At 54.1% G+C, this 17,581-nt stretch overlaps 5 protein-coding genes across 5 annotated transcripts; all 5 read right to left on the reverse strand.

Moving 5' to 3' along the window:
• Positions 1–146: 146 nt before the first annotated feature.
• Positions 147–2,010, reverse strand: MONBRDRAFT_36327 (uncharacterized protein; the record flags this gene model as incomplete). Its single annotated transcript, XM_001744230.1, has 3 exons — positions 147–1,153; positions 1,422–1,743; positions 1,879–2,010. The coding sequence occupies 3 exons, from the start codon at positions 2,008–2,010 to the stop codon at positions 147–149; spliced, it is 1,461 nt and encodes a 486-aa protein (XP_001744282.1).
• A 2,199-nt stretch (positions 2,011–4,209) lies between these two features.
• Positions 4,210–6,103, reverse strand: MONBRDRAFT_15811 (uncharacterized protein; the record flags this gene model as incomplete). The annotated part of the gene is made up of 9 exons (XM_001744231.1): positions 4,210–4,327; positions 4,443–4,577; positions 4,733–4,872; positions 4,975–5,118; positions 5,207–5,380; positions 5,525–5,592; positions 5,670–5,737; positions 5,817–5,865; positions 5,968–6,103. The coding sequence occupies 9 exons, from the start codon at positions 6,101–6,103 to the stop codon at positions 4,210–4,212; spliced, it is 1,032 nt and encodes a 343-aa protein (XP_001744283.1).
• Positions 6,104–7,034: 931 nt separating this feature from the next.
• On the reverse strand, positions 7,035–9,831 carry MONBRDRAFT_36328 (uncharacterized protein). The gene is made up of 3 exons (XM_001744232.1): positions 9,742–9,831; positions 9,412–9,499; positions 7,035–8,646 (listed from the first exon to the last, which is right to left on the reverse strand). Exon 3 carries the CDS (start codon positions 8,610–8,612, stop codon positions 7,674–7,676), a length of 939 nt encoding a protein of 312 aa, XP_001744284.1. The 5' UTR covers positions 8,613–8,646; positions 9,412–9,499; positions 9,742–9,831; the 3' UTR covers positions 7,035–7,673.
• Positions 9,832–10,942: 1,111 nt separating this feature from the next.
• Positions 10,943–14,279, reverse strand: MONBRDRAFT_31654 (uncharacterized protein; the record flags this gene model as incomplete). Its single annotated transcript, XM_001744233.1, has 10 exons — positions 10,943–11,284; positions 11,402–11,538; positions 11,673–11,742; positions 11,869–12,487; positions 12,893–12,953; positions 13,137–13,192; positions 13,375–13,626; positions 13,734–13,865; positions 13,995–14,079; positions 14,199–14,279. The coding sequence occupies 10 exons, from the start codon at positions 14,277–14,279 to the stop codon at positions 11,137–11,139; spliced, it is 1,641 nt and encodes a 546-aa protein (XP_001744285.1). The 3' UTR covers positions 10,943–11,136.
• A 1,231-nt stretch (positions 14,280–15,510) lies between these two features.
• MONBRDRAFT_15575 (uncharacterized protein) lies at positions 15,511–17,326 on the reverse strand (the record flags this gene model as incomplete). The annotated part of the gene is made up of 5 exons (XM_001744234.1): positions 15,511–15,645; positions 15,730–15,825; positions 16,006–16,047; positions 16,145–16,373; positions 16,581–17,326. The coding sequence occupies 5 exons, from the start codon at positions 17,324–17,326 to the stop codon at positions 15,511–15,513; spliced, it is 1,248 nt and encodes a 415-aa protein (XP_001744286.1).
• Positions 17,327–17,581: the final 255 nt, after the last annotated feature.

Consider the following 17,581-nt stretch of genomic DNA (forward strand, 5'->3'; position numbering starts at 1 on the left):
TTTTGCAAGCAAGTCACAGAGGCAAAATACGATCATTTTTCTAAGAGCTTTTGTTTTTAGCCCCCTGAGGGGGTCCAAATTTTTGTTCCTTGGAAGAAGACTCCGAGGAACCATACAAAATTGGAACGCGTCAACTTGCAGACCAGTCAATTGCGCACGAGTACTCTCATCCAACGGACGATGCACAAAAATGGCATCAGGCATAGCACACAAAAATAAACATGAAAACGGAAAACAACAACTCTTGTTAGCCGAGGCACGGGTTGATTACGGAAGTTGGAGTTGCAGCCGTAACTGGCGATTTTCCTCCCGCAGCAACTCGAGCTCTGTGAGAGTTTCTTCGCGAATAGATAGCGATTCAAATGATGCTTCCAATTCCGCCTGCAAGTGGATGTGCAGATGACGCACTGGGTGAGACGAGTTGCAAACAAGGGGGATAGCACGGGGCCTGTGAGCGTTCTTGCCTTTTGAAGCTCAAACTGGCGGATGAGTTCAACGTGCAAGTTGTGCACATCACGATGGAGGGAGAAACGGAAATCATCCAGCGTGCTTTGGACCACGTTGCGAATGAAATCGGCCTGAACACCAGCATCCAGGGGCATGTTTGCCCCCGCGTGACGATTCTCGATGTTGGCGCGCTCCAACTTGTGGCGCTCAAGCTCAAGCAGCTCTCGAGCGGCGCTGGTATTAGCTTGAGTTGGCTGCGATGTGTCGGCGGCACTCCGGTCTGTAGAGCCTGAAACAGTTGGGGGTGGCACATGCGGCGTCAAAGAAGGGGTGCCGCGCAACATGGCTTCTGAAGCGGACACGGCAAAGGATGAAGGTTGGCGAATGGGCTCGGTGGGCTTGGGTGGAGCCGTAGATGGCGTGGTATTAGCCGCCGCTTCAACGGGCAACTTTGATTGTGACTGGCTCGGTGGGCTGGCGACCGGGGCTGTGCTATTGGTTGCAGAGTCTCGCCGTGGGCTGGGAAAGGATGTGGGTTGTTGTTTTGGAGAAGGTGCACGCTCCATGGCGGCTTGCAGCTGAGCGAGTCGCGAGCGTAAATCGTCCATGCTGGCAGGCGCGCTGCCCGTTTTTGATGTGGTTGCGGCCAAGGAGGCCGCAGGCTCACGTCGGATGCGTGCTTTGTTGGGAGCGGGTGTAAACATTTCTGTTCAGGGGCGCCATGCATGGTGATCAAATGAGGCATGAGTGTGGCTGTGTGCAGGTCACAGGCAACGCATACAAGGGGTCAATGATGGCCAGAGCCTACCCTTCATCTGATTGGCAATCGTGGCCGAGAGGGATGGCAAAGCAGCTAGCGCAGTGTACATTTGGAGTGAGAGGACATGTATGTTCCGGCCAAACCTGAACCTGGCTCAGTTCACATGGCAGATCATTGGGCAGTTGGATTAAATAGGCCTCATGCATATACGTACTGGGTGGGGAAATGGCACTAGGGCTTGCATCTGGTTTGGCTTTGGGGGCAACTTTGGCTTCAACTGAGGGAGGTGCTGGGGCAGCTGCTGATGTGCTGCCACGATTGGCAGACGCAGGAGCGCGAGCGGGCGTTGAGGTGGGCAGCATCCTGCCGGGCTCAGGCAGCTGAGGTGCGGTCGGCGTGGTTGTTGCGCTTGTGGCGTTTGTGGTTGAACGAGCCACGTTGGCTGTTGCAGCCATGGTCGCTGGTGCACTAGCCGCTGGTTGCGCTGCTTGTGGGGTGACAGCAGACGAGGTGGCGGCGCGATCATGGGACGCCACCTGTGTAACAAGCGCAGATTCCACCCAAGATCAGGGCAAAGAACAACGTGAAGGTCTGTCGGCGAGGCACACCGTAGCAAACGAATTCTGGCGGGGCAGATGGGTCGAGGCCGGCAAGCTCTCGCTCATGCACACCTTGCTAGCAGGCATGCTCCGACTACGTTTTTGATGTTGGAGCGCAATGCAGGAAACGGCTTGGGCCCCCACGGTCCATCGCTGTGTGATGGCTTTGCTGCGAATGTCAACTTGAACGACTTGACCTGCCATTGGACGTCAAGCGTGAGAATGTGCGCCGCTTGCCGCAAAGATCTGCAGCAAGACTTTTCAATGTCATCTTTGCGACTTGAAGGCAAGGGAAGAATGGTAGGGGTGCAAGCACAGCCAACCGGTCGAAAGGCCGGCCAGAATGGATTTGGCGTCATAGAAGCACATGGATGTTACTGGCGTTTGCACGGGAATGGACATGGCCAATCTGGGCAAGGGGTTGGTTGGACGGCGCCCAGGTTATTTTACATGCTGTTGGAAAAAAGAAAAAAAAAACAAAAAAAAAAAACGGGCAAGGCAATGCCGGTGGGCAAACTGACTTTTGATTTCGGCCATCCCAAAAGCCAAGCGTGCCGTCCAAGGAGGCGGTGCAGCTCAACACCCCGTTGGCCGGAGAGAAGGCCACCGTCGTGACTTTCAAGGCAAACAGGTGTGCGTGTGTAAGCGCAGGGGAATGAGGGGGCAACTATACACAAGGGGGAATACTGCTTTCGGGCGAGGCGAAGAGATTGGGAGCAGGGGGAGAGGAGGTGAAACGAACTGCCAGCTGTGTGCTCTTTGGCACTATAGAGGAGTTGCTCGGTGGAATGGTCGTACACGCTGTATAGTCCACTGTCGCTCCCGGCGGCCACCAGTGTGGGTCGGCGCCTCGAGAGTTGCACACAGCGAACAGCCTTTGGATGGAAGATAAAGCGTGAGTCGACACCAGGGCACAGCGTGCTCTATCCTGAATGTGGGGGCTGGTGTTGAGCGCACCGTCATATCAGCGGGGTGGTGAAGCTTGACAAAGTGTTGAGCATCAATGGCCGTGCTCACGCAGACATTGGCCGAGGCACCTTGGTGAGCAGGGTGAGCATGGGTGAGCGGAAATCACAGGTGAAGCATAAATGATCGCAGAGCAGAGCGGATCGCGAGAGTGAGCGAAAGGAGTTCGTACCAGCCCAGGCAAGGGCCGACATGTCTTGGTCGTAGTCGACGGTCAACACACTGCCAGTATCCTAGCGTCGCAGAAATCCATCAGTTTCATCGAGTTGGTTTGTTTGAGCGCGGCAGCAAGGTGACTCACTTTGAAGCTGCAGACCATCGCCTTTTCTTTTAAACTCCAGATAGCAACCGTGCCAGCAGCAGAGCCTGTTGCAACATGAGTGGCACTGCCCACGGCCAGAGCATTCAGAGCATCCTGTGACCGTGCAGGAAAGAGACTCGAGTAAGGGATGGCATGCACGATAAATTGAGCATGGAGTTTGCGAGAGGCTGTGAGGCCAACAGATGGACTTGCATGGTCTCGACTGCCATCGTCTTGCGGCAGGCGTAGCAGTGGTTGACCCTATTCAGAATGGTGTGATGAGCAAGTCTCGGCGGATCAGGTGAGAGGAACGTGGGCGCTGTGAGGAGCCACACGTACATTAGCTGTGCTGAGGGAAAGGTAGCCGTCGTGCCGCCCTGCAGCCATCAGCACCTTATTGCTCGTGGACCAACTGGTCTCGCAAGCGTGATGGTGGGCACAGAGTTGTGATGAGGAGACATGGCGCGCGGCACAGGTCACATCGTGTCAAGTCGGCAGAGCGAGTCACGTACCCGACGGCGGACACATCTCCGCGATTGGGGCTAAACACCTGCTCTGGCTCTGACTTGCTGATGGAAAAGATCTGTACCACGGAACCACTGCAGGCTGCAAACGAGCGGGGCGAGCCTGCACTCGCTGCTGCCGCCGCCGCCATTTGTGAGCGATTTCGTCCTTTTTTCTGAACTTGTTTGGGCGGTCTCTTGCTCAGAGACAATGCGCGCTGAGATGTGAGTTTCAGAGATTCGTGAGGATGGAGGTACACAAGTTTTGTGAACATTAGAGTTTTGATGAGTAGTTTAGAGATATGTTGAGAACACCGCGATCAATCAGAGCAAGCAAGACGAAATACACATGACCGTTACAGTCTGACAACGACCTTTCCGTTGGAGCTTTTCGCTGCGATGATGGAGATATGGGTGCATCTGGCCGTGCATCTGATCGTGTTGGCGCTGGATGGTGCATCTGCATGGCACCTGTGTGGCAGGAGTATGCGTGCGTGTTCGGGCATTGCACTTGGGTGGGATAGTTTGTTTTTTTTTTTGGTTCTTTTTTTGTTTTTTGCTACAACTCTTTTTCTCAAGGATGCTGTGCGCGCCATCAACTAAGTCGACGAGACCAGCAAGACTAATGATGATCTAAAGATGAGACCGGTACATGGCGGTCCAGGCGACAAGAAGATTGGCAGCATCTTCAGCGCAGCCTTGCCAAATGGTCAGCCCAGAGCCTCCATGGCCGTAGTTGTGAATCAGACAGCTGGTCAAAACGGAGCGAGTGGTGAGGAAAAGTTTGGTGTTGCTCAGCTGGAGCCAAGGGTGGAGGCGACAGGCAACCGAGGGCAAGCTGAGAACAGCGATCCAAAGAGACGTACCGACGTTGACCGTTGTGCTCGCGTTCCTCTGCTTCGAGACGGACGCGACTGCGCACGGGGCGGAAGCCTGTCCAGGTTTTGAGCACCCGTGCGCTCCGCAGGGAGGGCTCCATGCGCATCGTTCGCCTTAGGATCCTATGAAAAGCGGCGATAATGCCCGCAAACAATGACGGATGCACCGTCAGCTTCAACTAAGCAGGAAAAAAAAAGTCCAAACACACAAGCCCGCTGTGCGGAGAGCATTGGCGGTCTCAAGGGGTCCGAGCAGGGGCGACACAATAGCGACGGACGTTTCGATTTCGTCAGCCGAGGCGCTGGTGCGATCGTCCTCGAGGACCTTAATGCCGCCAACAATGGCCACCTCGGATCGAGGAAACATGTGCGAAAACTCGCCCGGGCCAAAATCAGGAAGATCACTGGCAATCAGAAACTGGGCTCACGTCATCAAAGTTGAAACAAAGAGCAGGGTCAGCTTGTCTTGGGGCACAATGGCAAAAGGCACACGCTGCATTGGTGCTGCCATGCAACATACGTGTTTGAGCCAGGGCGCCTGGCAATGGAGCGTGACGCCACGAGCGCGGTGGACAAGGTCATCCTGGGCCAGCTGCCGAGAACCACTTCCCGTACAATTCACAACGACCGAGTATTGCTCAAAGAGGGGCTCGAAGCTTTCAATCTGACATGGACCGACGCATCGTAAGTTTGGGGTTTGAGTGCGTCCACGAGCGATGACCGATTGCTATTGATGTTGACGGCAGGCTTACTTTGCGTTGCTCAAAAACGATACCGCGCTCACGGCATCGCGCCATGAGATATTCGAGGAGGGTGGAAGAATCAATCATGATGGTGGTGTAGTGCCACGCCGTCTTGGCTTGGGCCCAGTCGGCGCCGCCAATGCTGCGCAGTTCGCTTTGTGATACATGTCGAAAGCCAAAGACCTGTGGCAAAAGAAAAGGGGCAAGGGACGTGGGCACGAAAAATGGCTCATCATGACATGCGATGCGCCCAAGGACATGGAGGGAGAGGGCTACGTCACGAGGAGCGCGGGGGAAGGGGGGGCCGGTGGGGGTGGGGGCACCCACCATGTCTTTCCAATAAGGTTCACTGCAGTCAGTGCCTTGCAGGTCGTAGCCACCACAGAGGAAGACGCCTGTCACGCCGAGGATCAATATGGTGAGACTGTTTTGAGCAAATCAAATAGGGCTTGATCAGCGCGCGAGATCGGACCAGCATCTTTGTTGCCACCATGGCGGACGATTCTCATGAGGTAGTCGTATGTTGCCTTGCACCAGCGTCTGTGCAGCCACACGCGCCGGATCAAACACTTGTGACGAGGCATGGCTGGCGAGTGTTGGCAGAGGCTCGCATGCGTACCGCTGGTCTTCCTCTGGGGTGTCTTGAAGGAAGATGGGCCGCCACAGGGCTGGGATGTTAAAGGTCAGCGGGGATGCGGGGCAACACGCTGTGAGGCTTCTGCTTCCGCTGAAGCAGCGGGGTCAGTGCCAGAGGAGAGCACCAAACGAACCGCCTGCCCCATCGGACGTCGTGTGTGGTGTGTAATGCTCGGCAATGACTGTGATCTTGGCATCAGCAACCCGATGCCGAATCTCCAAGGCCGTTGACAGCCCAATGACTCCGCCGCCAATCACCGCCACATCCATCTTGAGCCTTTGAGTGCGTACAAGAGACACACAGAGAGCGAGAGTGAGAGCGAGAGTGAGAGCGAGAGTGAGCGAGAGCGAGAGCGAGCAGCGCAAAAAGGTGTGTATGATTGAGAGATGACGCACGTTGATGTGTGATGTTGAGAGGAAATGATGGATGAGGTAGAGCTTTAGAGAATTTATCGTCAAAAACAAAAAGTTTTACGAGGTGAGAAGAAGCAATTTCAGAGATTGTGGACTGGACCTTGTACGCAGTCAGAGAGGATGTCTTGCGCCGACATGTTCTCAGAGAGGCTTGTCAATTTCGTCTGACAACGTTGAGGACGGTTGTGTTGCAGCAAGACATCGCTGTCGCAACTATGTCGCAATCAGACACGCTGGTGTTGACAACACCTATTCTAACCGATCTATCCTCAACACCTGTTCTGTTTACCTCTCCCTGCGCTAGAGAAAAAAAAAAATCACTCCTGCTCCCACTCACCCAACCCAGCGTGGTCCTTCCTCCCCATAGCCACCACTCCTCTGTCGGTCACTTGACCCCGACCTTGTTAGCTTGACGTTGCATTGGCTTCACGAGACCACGCCCCTCGCCCCCCGCCCCGCCCCCAAGCTCTTACATGGGGATCATCAGTTTGCAAGGAATGAGTCGTCAGGAAGCAAGGGGATCGAAGTTTTTGGCTTCCAAGGAAACGCAGCAAATCAGCACTCGTGAAGGGCGAAGGGCGTATGTACACTTGCATCAGTTGATCAGACACCGTCTGAGTTTTATACGGCTTCCAACACCTTCACGCCAGGGACTTGATGCACATGTCAAGCCGGGCAAGGGAAGGCAAGAAAGAGAATTAGCTGATAATTATTCATCCGAGATGTATCGCGAGGAGGAAAGGGGCCTCTGTTTGTCTGTGACTTTCATCAAACGGAAGGATCTCTTCGGCCACAAATAAACAGTTTGCTCATTGCTCTGAGCTTCTTCGAGGCGACTGGCATTGTCACTAGAAACCACGGGCTTGCGGCCCTGCCACTGAGACTCGGAGAAAAAGAAAGAAAAAAAGTCAATAGAACTTGATAGATTTCAGATGAGACAAAGGAGAGTGGCATCGAGCACAAACAGGGAGCAGGTCGGGAGGAGAAGCCACACGCAGAAGAAGAGGAAAAATGAAAAAAAAAAATCAAGAAGAGTCAAAAGGGTCACTGGCGCGTGCACTCACAAGAGCGCCATGCATTGCGGCAAATCACAAAGTACAAATTATTATGGGCAATTGGGTCCAGCCACAATCACAAAGGCTGCTACCTCGTCTCATCAAGACTGAGGCACAGAAACAAATGGAAACACAACCATGAACAAGGGGCTGATCAAACCATGATCCACTCAGACCCGCTCAACCAGTCAAACCAGCATGAGCTAGAGGTCCAGCCAAAAAGAAGAAAACAGACCAAAAAAAAACCGAAGGCAAAGACTGAAACGAATGCAAACGGTCAGAAAGGGCGTGTCGGCAATCCGGACAAGAATAGGGAGAGCCTGCTTGCTCGGCAGACAGGCACGGTTCTTGGCAGAATTGAATCAGCCCAATCAGGCCATGACAACAACGCGGGGCTTTCTTTCAGCGGGTGGAGGAATGGGTTGAGCCACCACGACCATGACATTCCGGCCACTGGTGCTGGAATGACTTCGACAAACGACGATGAATGTGAGCTTGGTCCAAACGGTGTTGCCATCCAGGGTGTTGAGCTCTTCGATTGATTGTAGCAGTTGAACGTTACGTCTTGCGAGGGCGTCGTGGACGTACGCCTGGACGCGACGCTGCTGTTCGGCCGTGTGGAGCTTGAGTTCAAAAGCGGACTGGTTAACAATGGTGGCTCGGGAGGGGGCCCGGAACAGGCTAACGGTGGCTTCATTGCAGTCTAGGATCTTGAGCGAGTCCACGTCGGTGACAAAGAGAGCACTATCCCGTGGCAAAAAGGGACTATGCAAGACAGCCTGCATATCACCACCACCAAAGTCAAATGTGGAGAGGTTAAGCTCGGGGAGGTCAAAGTCGGCGATGCTGAGGCCGTTGGTGACGGGAAGCATGGGATGACCACCGGTATTCATGGGGCCCAGAACGGATTCCCAAGATGTGGTCGGGTTGGTGGCGGAGCCGATGCCCGAGGCTGCGGTCAGCGGCGTTTCTGTAGAATCATAATTTGAGCCGCGGCTGCTCATGGCATCGCTACTCACGGGTGATGCGGCATCAGCCATCATGGAAGAACCGGATTGGGGCGTGGACGAGGTGGCCGCCGATGCAGTGGCCTGAGCGGCGGCCTGAGCAGCTTTGGCACGGGCTTCGGAGAGGGCTTCTGCAGCGGCTTCCATGACGGCGGCTTGTTCGACGTCATCCCCAAGTTCAAGAAAGGTGCGCATGGTGGTAAGTGCAGCCTTCATGCGATGTCGGCGAATAGTTTCCGTGTGACGATGTTGTGCATAGCGCCGATTGAGCTTGTCACGTTTGTTAGCATTGTTTGCCCCCATGACGGCGGTGGAACTTGATTCGTGCTACAAGGTTCTAAGAGGAGGCGATTCGATGCGCAAGATTGGTGAGGAGAACAAAATGTTGGAATCTTTCATCGCCCGGCACCCGGCACAAGAAGCAGAGCAAAAGGAATACATGGAAACAACACGATGGGCCACCAGCAAACCCCAACCCGATCCAACACTCCAAAAAAAAAAAAAATGGCAGCGCGGTCGTGTCATTCTCAACAACCAATAATGCCGGGTACGCGGGAAGGGAAGATGGAAAAGTCGAGTCGGCACGCATTCATGCATGTGCGTTGCACATAGCACGGAAAGCTTCGAGGTATTCACTTGCGACAGGAGCAAGGTGGTGGGCTGCCATTTGGCAGACCACCAATGTCATACGATCCATCCCAAACTGAACAAACACAGATCACCTCCGTCCCAGCATCGCAAGGCCCAGCACAACACAACACAACACCTGAACAACCCGGAGAAGCCAATACGCAAGCACTCACATGCCACAAAACCTGGGCGTGACGATGCCAAAGACACAAAACGCCCCTGATGCACAAGGGCAGTCAGTTGCAAACACGTACCAAGCGAAAAAAAAAAAAAAAAGAACGCGATGTTGTTTCACACACACACACACACACACACACACACACACACACACACACACACACACACACAGACACACACACACACACACACACAGACACACACACAGACACAGACACACACACACATACACACACATTACACGCTACACACTACACACACGAAACACACGTCTTCATGCCGGTTTTGTTGTTACCTGGTGTGGTGGTTATCAAGTCGTGTTGAGATCAGGGATGGATATTTTGTCCGCGGTGGTACGTACGCACGGCGGTCAGGGCGGCGGGCTGTTCATCAAAGAAAGCGGCCAGGCGATTTCATGAGAGGTAAAGACGAAGAGAGAAAGACAGAGAGAGAGAGAGAGAAGGAGGGGGGCGGGAGGCGATATGACATGATTGTCTCAAGGTCAATACCATGCGCCTGGAGGCAACCATTCCAGCTCAAGCGCTCTGGCAGCACAAGGTGACAACGCAAATTCCCAAGGAAAAGGAAGGGTATGAACTTTGGCTTGCGCGAGAGCTGGGCTTACCTGAACAGTCCAAATCAAGACGAGAGGAGCGAATGATGGCAAAAGGGCAGCCAAGCGAAAACCAAGCCACAGCTCGTCACGACGTTCAACAAATGTCGACCAAGGAAAAAATGCCAATCACGCAAGGCGACGACCAACTGGGGTGGTGGAGGTGGTGATGCACCAACCCACACCTAAACACCATGGACGAAAACGAAACATGCACCCACAGACGACAAAAAAACAACAACAGCAACAACATGAGGAGCTACTCATTGTGTCGGGCGACGATTATGGTTGGGAACAGCTGCTGGGCGCATGCAGGAAGTAAGCAACGTCGGAGAAAACACCATCACCCACACGCATAACAAACGAACGAAGAAACAGAAGAAACGGAAGAAGAAGGAGAAGAAGAAGGGACACTCAAACCCAAGTTCGTCAATGGGGGAAGGAGGAGGAGTTTTTTTTTGACATGCAGGTTTTGGTTCTTTTTAGTTTGCTCACCTGTATCACGTGAGCACCAACCAATTTTGTGACGCTACATGTGGGTTCCGTGAGCCAGTAAGGGAGAGGAGTGCTATGGGGTGGATGGGCTGGTATCAAACGTTACATCGGACGCCTCACTGATAACCCTGACGTTACATAATGGTCAAATGTATTGGAGTTCAGAATGGGTTTACGTCAGGATTACGAAGCTGTTGTGCCCTGACCATGTGCTTCGCGACCCGCGCTTATGCTTATGGGGTAGTTCTTCTGAGCGCCCAGCTTGAGACCCACAACATGGCGCCAAATGTTGACCCCATTTCGCACCCCTTGAGGGTGCACCGCATCAGCCTTCATGATAAAGCCATTGAACCCTGAAACCCACGTAATGACGATCTTGTAGGAAGCTTCAGATGTCCCACAATTATGCACCGTGATGCGTGGGTCATCAGGAGTTCATTCGTCGTTTCGCACTTTGTGCGAGATGAGCCTTTGATGACTCATGCCATCATGCCTCGTCATTCCAGCAATTACCAACTGTCATCCCTTCCAACACTGTCCTGGCTTGTGAATGACGACATCCAAGGCTCATGTGAGGCAGCCGCTCCCATGAGTGACGCCTTGGCGTGACCATGAGGTGATTTGCGATTGACATCCACGCGAATTGAGGAGCTGGGTGTGGGTTTCTTGTCACTTGCAATTCAAAAACTGTGGGTTTCTTGTCACTTGCAATTCAAAAACTAAAGCTCACTTAGAAAGAGTCCTCACGCACGCAAATAGCGCCCAATCAGCACCGACACCAGCCACTCGCTGCCAATATCAGTCAAAATTTCATCTCACACACACACACACACACACACACACACACACACACACACACACACACACACACACACACACACACACACACACACACACTGCTGGTCAAGGTCCTTAGGCCAGTTGAAAGTACTGGTTGGTAGCTGGGTCATAGTAGCAATTCAAGCCCGGATCATAGATGACTTCGCGCAACGATGCATCCGCGGTCCGCGAGATGGAGCGGCCAACAGAGGAAAAAGACGACTCCAGCTCGGACAGCGAGCTACTCATGTGCACCAACACCAACAAACCGTCATGTCAGATGTCTCAAATGAAAAGTGTCCCGAGTCCCTACCCGTCACGACCCCGGTGCAACTCCTGACCCCCAACTCCGACGTACCCTGCACGGCGGCGCATGTCGGAGTCAAAGAGGCTGCTGGCCTGGTCCTCGTCCTCGGAATCACTTGAATCCAGATGAGACGGCTCCGGCGACCACCGCGTATCCCAATCATCCTCCCACATCAAGTCCGTGGCATGCTGGGCAAATCAAAACGTGTATGCAGACATCAAGCAAGTCAAGTCCCAACCAGTCCCGCAACGTGAACATGGTCCCCAGTTGGCCCCGGTCAGTTGAGCGAACCAGCCTCGACTCTACGCGGTTTCAGACGTACCAAATGCCCCGGGTTTGGCGTTCCAATGTTGTCCTGACGTCGGAGCACAACGTCATCCTCTCCGCCATGTCTATTACAAATTAAAATTCATACACAGACACCATCGCATTCCAACAAGAGTCACCACATGGTCCATGCGCCCGGTCCATGAGCAACGGTCAGCGCTAACCAGCAAGCGAGGGTAGGCTGGACGTACACGTTGGCGAGGGACAAGCGCGCCTGTGCCGCAACCGTCACACTGGACCGCGTACTGGCGACGTCACTTTCGCGTCGCTGCAAGCCGGTTGGCCTGGGCGTGAGGGCATGCCCTTCTCCGCTCGTGGACATTGTCGTGCTGCCGCGGCTACTACTTGGTTGCTTCAGTCCACGCCTCAAGCCAGCACTCAAAGCCTCTCCGCCGTTGCCATCACCATCGTCCAAAGAAATTGTGTCATGGCTTGAGCGGTGCATTGGCCTTGATGCCAATGGGAGATCCTCGTCGCTATCCAGATCATCTCTCTGGACATCCGCCACCCCATGCTCCTTTCTTGATTTATCCTCATCATCGTCCTCATACCGCCACGTGTCGTCCACCAAAAAGTCCTCCTCAGCCACTTTGAAGCCGGACAGATCCAGTAGGCCAGGACCTGTTTCCACCTGAAGGCCCTGTCGCACCAGGTCCTCCAACAAAGACGTAGCTGCATCAGAGGGTGCTCGCGAAGCTAATAAGCTCGAGGAGGTAAACGTGGGCCGCTGCCCCTCCTCGTCCTCCTCGTCCTCGTTCACGGCCCCGGCCGCAGCACTCATGGCCGCACCGACGAGAACACCCTGTGATGCTACATTATCATGCTCAGCCCGAGGGTCCAAGAGTGTCCCTGTACCCACCCCGGGTCTGGACACGCCATGCAAACCAGCATTTTGCGACCGCAGGTTGTCGGCGGACACAGGGGGCTTATTCAAAATAGGCACCAGGTCAGCCGCTTGCGCCACTTCGTCCCCTTGAAGGTGAGCAGCATCCAATACAGCCTCTTGCGCAGAGACCGCAGCCCGGCCTGTGGAAGCGGAACCGGCCCGACTGCCCGAACGGCTCCCAGAACGGCTCCCTGCTCGGCGTCGATTTCCACTTGTTGGCCGCTGCTGGCGAAGCTGAGAAATGCGATCTGCAGTGGCTTCTAGTAAATCATCCTCTGTTCGCCCTCGACGCCCTGCCGAGCCCAAACGTCGCTCTGGTGCGCCTGGACCTGCGCTTGAGTCCGTTGGCGGAGTATCAGAGGCTGGGCGTGACTCGGGTGCCCGCGCTACCTGTATTGCCGACATAAAGTCAGCATCCGAGTCGTCAAGGCTATGGCTCGTGGCGCGCAACGTCGACAGCGGTGGTGTGCGCGGTGCCACTCGAAATGAAAACACAGGTCGGTCAGTTGACGGATGTCCGTCGACAAGGGACGTGTCGCTTGTCAGAGTTGTGGCTTTGGAACCTCCACTAACAATATGCGAGTTCACGTGCCGGGAGTCACCGCGCTCCATGCCATCGTTTGCTCCTCCTATCCTCATATCAACACAAAATCCAAGTTAGCGCCACACACACACACACACACACACACACACACACACACACACACACACACACACACACACACACACACAAATAAATAAATTAAAAATAAAAACAAAATAAAATAAATAAAAACAGGAGGCGCGACGCAATGAAGCCAACACCACGTACTTTGTTCCTGCCCAGAAGGCTTGACGCCTGATGTTGCCGTTTCATGCACAGGCCACTTTACTGAGTCACGCACAGGACGGCCGGCTTTGTCCCCACTCCGCACCATGCGACCACGTCGCGGAGAGCGTGCAGGTCGGGAATTTGAGCCACTGGATGGCGGTGCAGGCAGACGGCCAGCGATGATGGTCCCGTCTGACCGATCCATCAGCATGGAGGTTGTCAGATCTAGTCCGGTTGCGCTGGCCCGAGCAGCTAAGCAATATTTTCGCGACATGAGTGCGAGGCAAGGGCCGACTTGTCTGTGCTCTGTCAAGAAGCGATGAAACTTCTCCATACTGCGCTGCAAAATAGATACCTACCCTCGAGATCAGCCAGAACCAAGGCGTTGATTTTGACCTCGTTTGCATTCAACGTGGCGGGCAATGCCCATTTGGCAGGCAGGTGGCGACTTCCACCCAAAGAGAGGACGCGTCGCAAGCGAGCACCTTGCTCTGTTTTATACCCAGACGGCACAAGCACCCACAATCGGTGTTCCGCAGAGGCAGAGTGAGCGGCCAATGTTCAAACGCATCTGCGACAAATGCCATGGCATCAGGACAAGACTGTGAATGGGAGCGTACCAATCTTGATGGCCGTGATGCGGGTGAGCTGCTCATGGAAGCAGTAGTTCATCAACTCTGTGACGTCAAACCAGATTGTGTACCACTGCAAAAGGGGGCCCATACACAAATATTTAGGTCCAACGCCGGATACCAAAAGCGGCGTTTAGTGTGTCGACGCAGGTAACCGACGCGACGGAGCCTCGACAACGACACGTCCCGCACCTGATCCTCATCGATAAAGGCAAGGGGTAAGCGCGCACGCAAAGAGTCCACTTTGACGGCATGCAGCTCGGTTGAAAACATGAATTTGAAAAGGCGACCAGGCTCATCGCTCTCACAGCTAAAGCGGTCCAAGCATCAAGTCCCGACCATAAGATGGATGGCAAGGCATCATGTCACGGAGTATGTGTGGGTTAACCCTCAAGATGTTACCTCAGATCAATGGATAGAGGCCGTCGTGGAACCCGCTGCAACTGAAAGACCAAGCTGATGGATGGACCATACTGTTCAACTTTGGGAGCACGGGGAGCACGGAGGCCGGAGGACAGGGGGTGGAAGCAGGTATTCGATGAGTTGCCGATGGATTCCAATTGATCAAGTAGGGCAAGTTGATCTTACCGGAAAGTGGTGTTTTAAAGGAGAGTGATGTCTGGCGATTGCCAAGAATGACCACGTGCGTGCCTACATCGCCACTTTTCAGCTGGGAGCAGGTGGCCGTGACCATCAGGTCATTGGTGTAGTCACGCAGAAGCAAAAGGAGGCATGAGTCAAGACTGAGCAAATAAGATGTGAAGAGGACTGCACATCATCAGGCATCAAGGTCTAGGTTTGCCAGGGCAACACACCACTTGAACAAGGCCCTTCTCCTGCCATCCTTGCGTCGGGTTGTGCCTTGAGCTCTCAAGCAGCTCAGTACTGCTGGCCATGACGAACCGCCCAGCTAGCTTGTTCACCGAGCTCGATAAAGGCAGGTCACTGGCAAGCACCAATCAACCCCTTGTTCCAACGCCCCCATCAATGCAAACCAGACCACCTCCACCAGGCAGCCTATGAACTCCCCCCTTTTGCCACCGTCGCCCCTCCGCCTCCTCCGCCTCCTCCGCCTCCTCCCTCCCTTACGCCTCTTCCCTCCGGGGCGTCTTCGTATCCAAGTAAAGTGTGTGTGTGTGTGTGTGTGTGTGTGTGTGTGTGTGTGTGTGTGTGTGTGTGTGTGTGTGTGTGTGTGTGTGTGTGTGTGTGTGTGTGTGTGTGTGTGTGTGTGTGTGTGTGTGTGTGTGTGTGTGTGTGTGTGTGTGTCAAAGTGTGTAAAAGTTGAGGGGCACACAAAGAGAAAAAAAAAAAGCTCGCTTCTCAAACCGACCAACACACACATCACGCACACACACATACACAAACACATACACACGCAGAGAGCATACGCCAAGGCAAAGGTGTATTATCTTCTGTGCTAGTGAAGGGGCTGGCGTGATCGATTTGGGATGGATTCAGATTGTCCTGGTTCAAGTGGAGAGAGCTCTTGCTCACTATGCTCTCCTTAAGAACGAAGAGCAAGGGCCAACCACATCACGCTCACATGCATGACCAGCATGCCTAGGCTTGCCAAATGAACTGCAGAGAAAACATTCAGCCCCTGGAACTCGAGCAGATAGGCACTTCCGAGCCAGATGGCCTAGCGGAAGCATGAAGCATAATAGATGTCTTGAGCCAGAAAACGTCAACATGGGGCGGAAAAGAGAAAGAGCGAAACCCATACCTGCGCGCCTAGCCAGAGCCCCATCGCCCATTGCCAGCGCCACGGGGACAGGCGGATGAAATGCAGCAACCCCAAAGGTAGATACCAAAGGAAATACTAGCCCCGTAAGCAAACCCCAAAAGCGTTTAAAAAAACAACAACGAACAAGCAGGCATGGGTTAGCAGTTCGAACCATAAGGCAATCATGCGCAGGCCAAAAACGAGAGAGCACAGATACGGATTGAAACCCCCTCAGACCAGGAGGCATATGGCTAGTCTCGGTATGTTTTTGCGAACCTGGGATGTATAGACCTTATTAAGAGCCACGAAAGTGAGTGTCTATCACGGGAGCGAGAGTGCAACTTCAATGAGCACATTCAATAGTCAAAGGCATCCGGTGGGCAAGCCAAGAGTCATCGAAATGGCTTTGCCTAACCTGAACGAAGAAGCAAGCTATTAAGTCTCGGTGCAACGCCAGAGCAGCTGCCAGCTGCACTCCGGCCTGAGGCAGAAACCCAATGAGGCCAGCCAGAAGTGCGATGCCCGATTCGTGGGGGTTCAGGGCAGTCAGATAATTGAAATAAAAGTAGGCGGAAAAATTGTGCTTGATGTCTGTGCGCACAAAGTGGTAGCCGTAAGCCTCAAAGAGGAATTCATTCCCATATCTAGAAGGGAGAGAGGGAGAGGGAGAGGGAGGGAGGGAGAGAGAGAAGACAATGAGGCTCAGAGAAGATGGACAGACTCACGCTCTTCAAGCTACAATTCAGTGTGCGAGGGCATAGAGGAGCCGCAAGTGGCGAGTTGTCATCTCGGACGGGGTGGACCATGGCCACATTTGCTACTCTCGTGTACCGGGAGACGCCGATACTCACCCGATCCAAAAGACGAGCGTGAGACCAGCAAGGGATACGCCAGTGGTGGAGATGAGCCACCACTGGTCGGATGTTGAAGGCCAGAGCCGAGCCGCCGTGGCAACCACCCCTCGCGGTCGACCTCGGGGACCAAAGTACAAGAAGAGGGGTAGGCTATAAATGATGGGAAATAGTTTGAGGTGGATGGCCAAGCCTAGGGCCAAGCCGGTCCAAGCAGCGCGGCGCAGGCTGGCCATCAGGAGAATGGCCAGGACGGCAAGAACAATGAGGGATTCGGCAGAACCGCGGGTGGAAACGACAAAGACCACGGGATTGAACAGCCAGGCTACCAGGAGCCAGAAGCGGCCGCCATTGAGCGATTGGGTTTGGTCACTCGCTGCAGAGGCTAGTTGATAGAGAATGGCTGCGATTAGAAGGTCGCAAGCAGCGAAAAGAGCTTTGCCAAACCATGGACAGGCCAGATTGGGCACAAGGAACCAGGCCAGCAACGGGGTGTAGCGATAGGTTGCTCGATCGTAGGGAGAACGCCCAGCCGCCACATGCTCGGCCGCATCTGAAAAGACGACATAGTCAATGTCTGTATACTTGACAGCTGCATGGCGATCTTGATAGTCACTGTAAGCAATCAGACCGATCCGAAGCAACGCTGCCGCCCCAAACAGGGCAACCAGCGTATTGGGCAAGCGGGACCGGATTTGGCTTGGAGCAGCCAGGCCACCGGTCCCAGACCCTCTTCCCGTCACCATGATCCTTCTTCGCTTCCAAATCGCCGTCTCAAGTTCATATCCAGATCCGATCTTCCCTCGCACACCCCCGCGCCTGACACCCCCGCGCCTGACACCCCCGCGCCTGACACCCCCGCGCCTGACACCCCCGCGCCTGACACCCCCGCGCTCCCCAAATCAGCTCAGGAAGACCAACATTAATTATCTGACAATACATGTATATTCTGACAATGTATAAATTCTATCTGACATCAATCTATCTGATGATAATAATAA

This window comes from Monosiga brevicollis, genomic scaffold (assembly GCF_000002865.3).
Source record: "Monosiga brevicollis MX1 MONBRscaffold_5 genomic scaffold, whole genome shotgun sequence".
Lineage (NCBI taxonomy): Eukaryota > Choanoflagellata > Craspedida > Salpingoecidae > Monosiga > Monosiga brevicollis.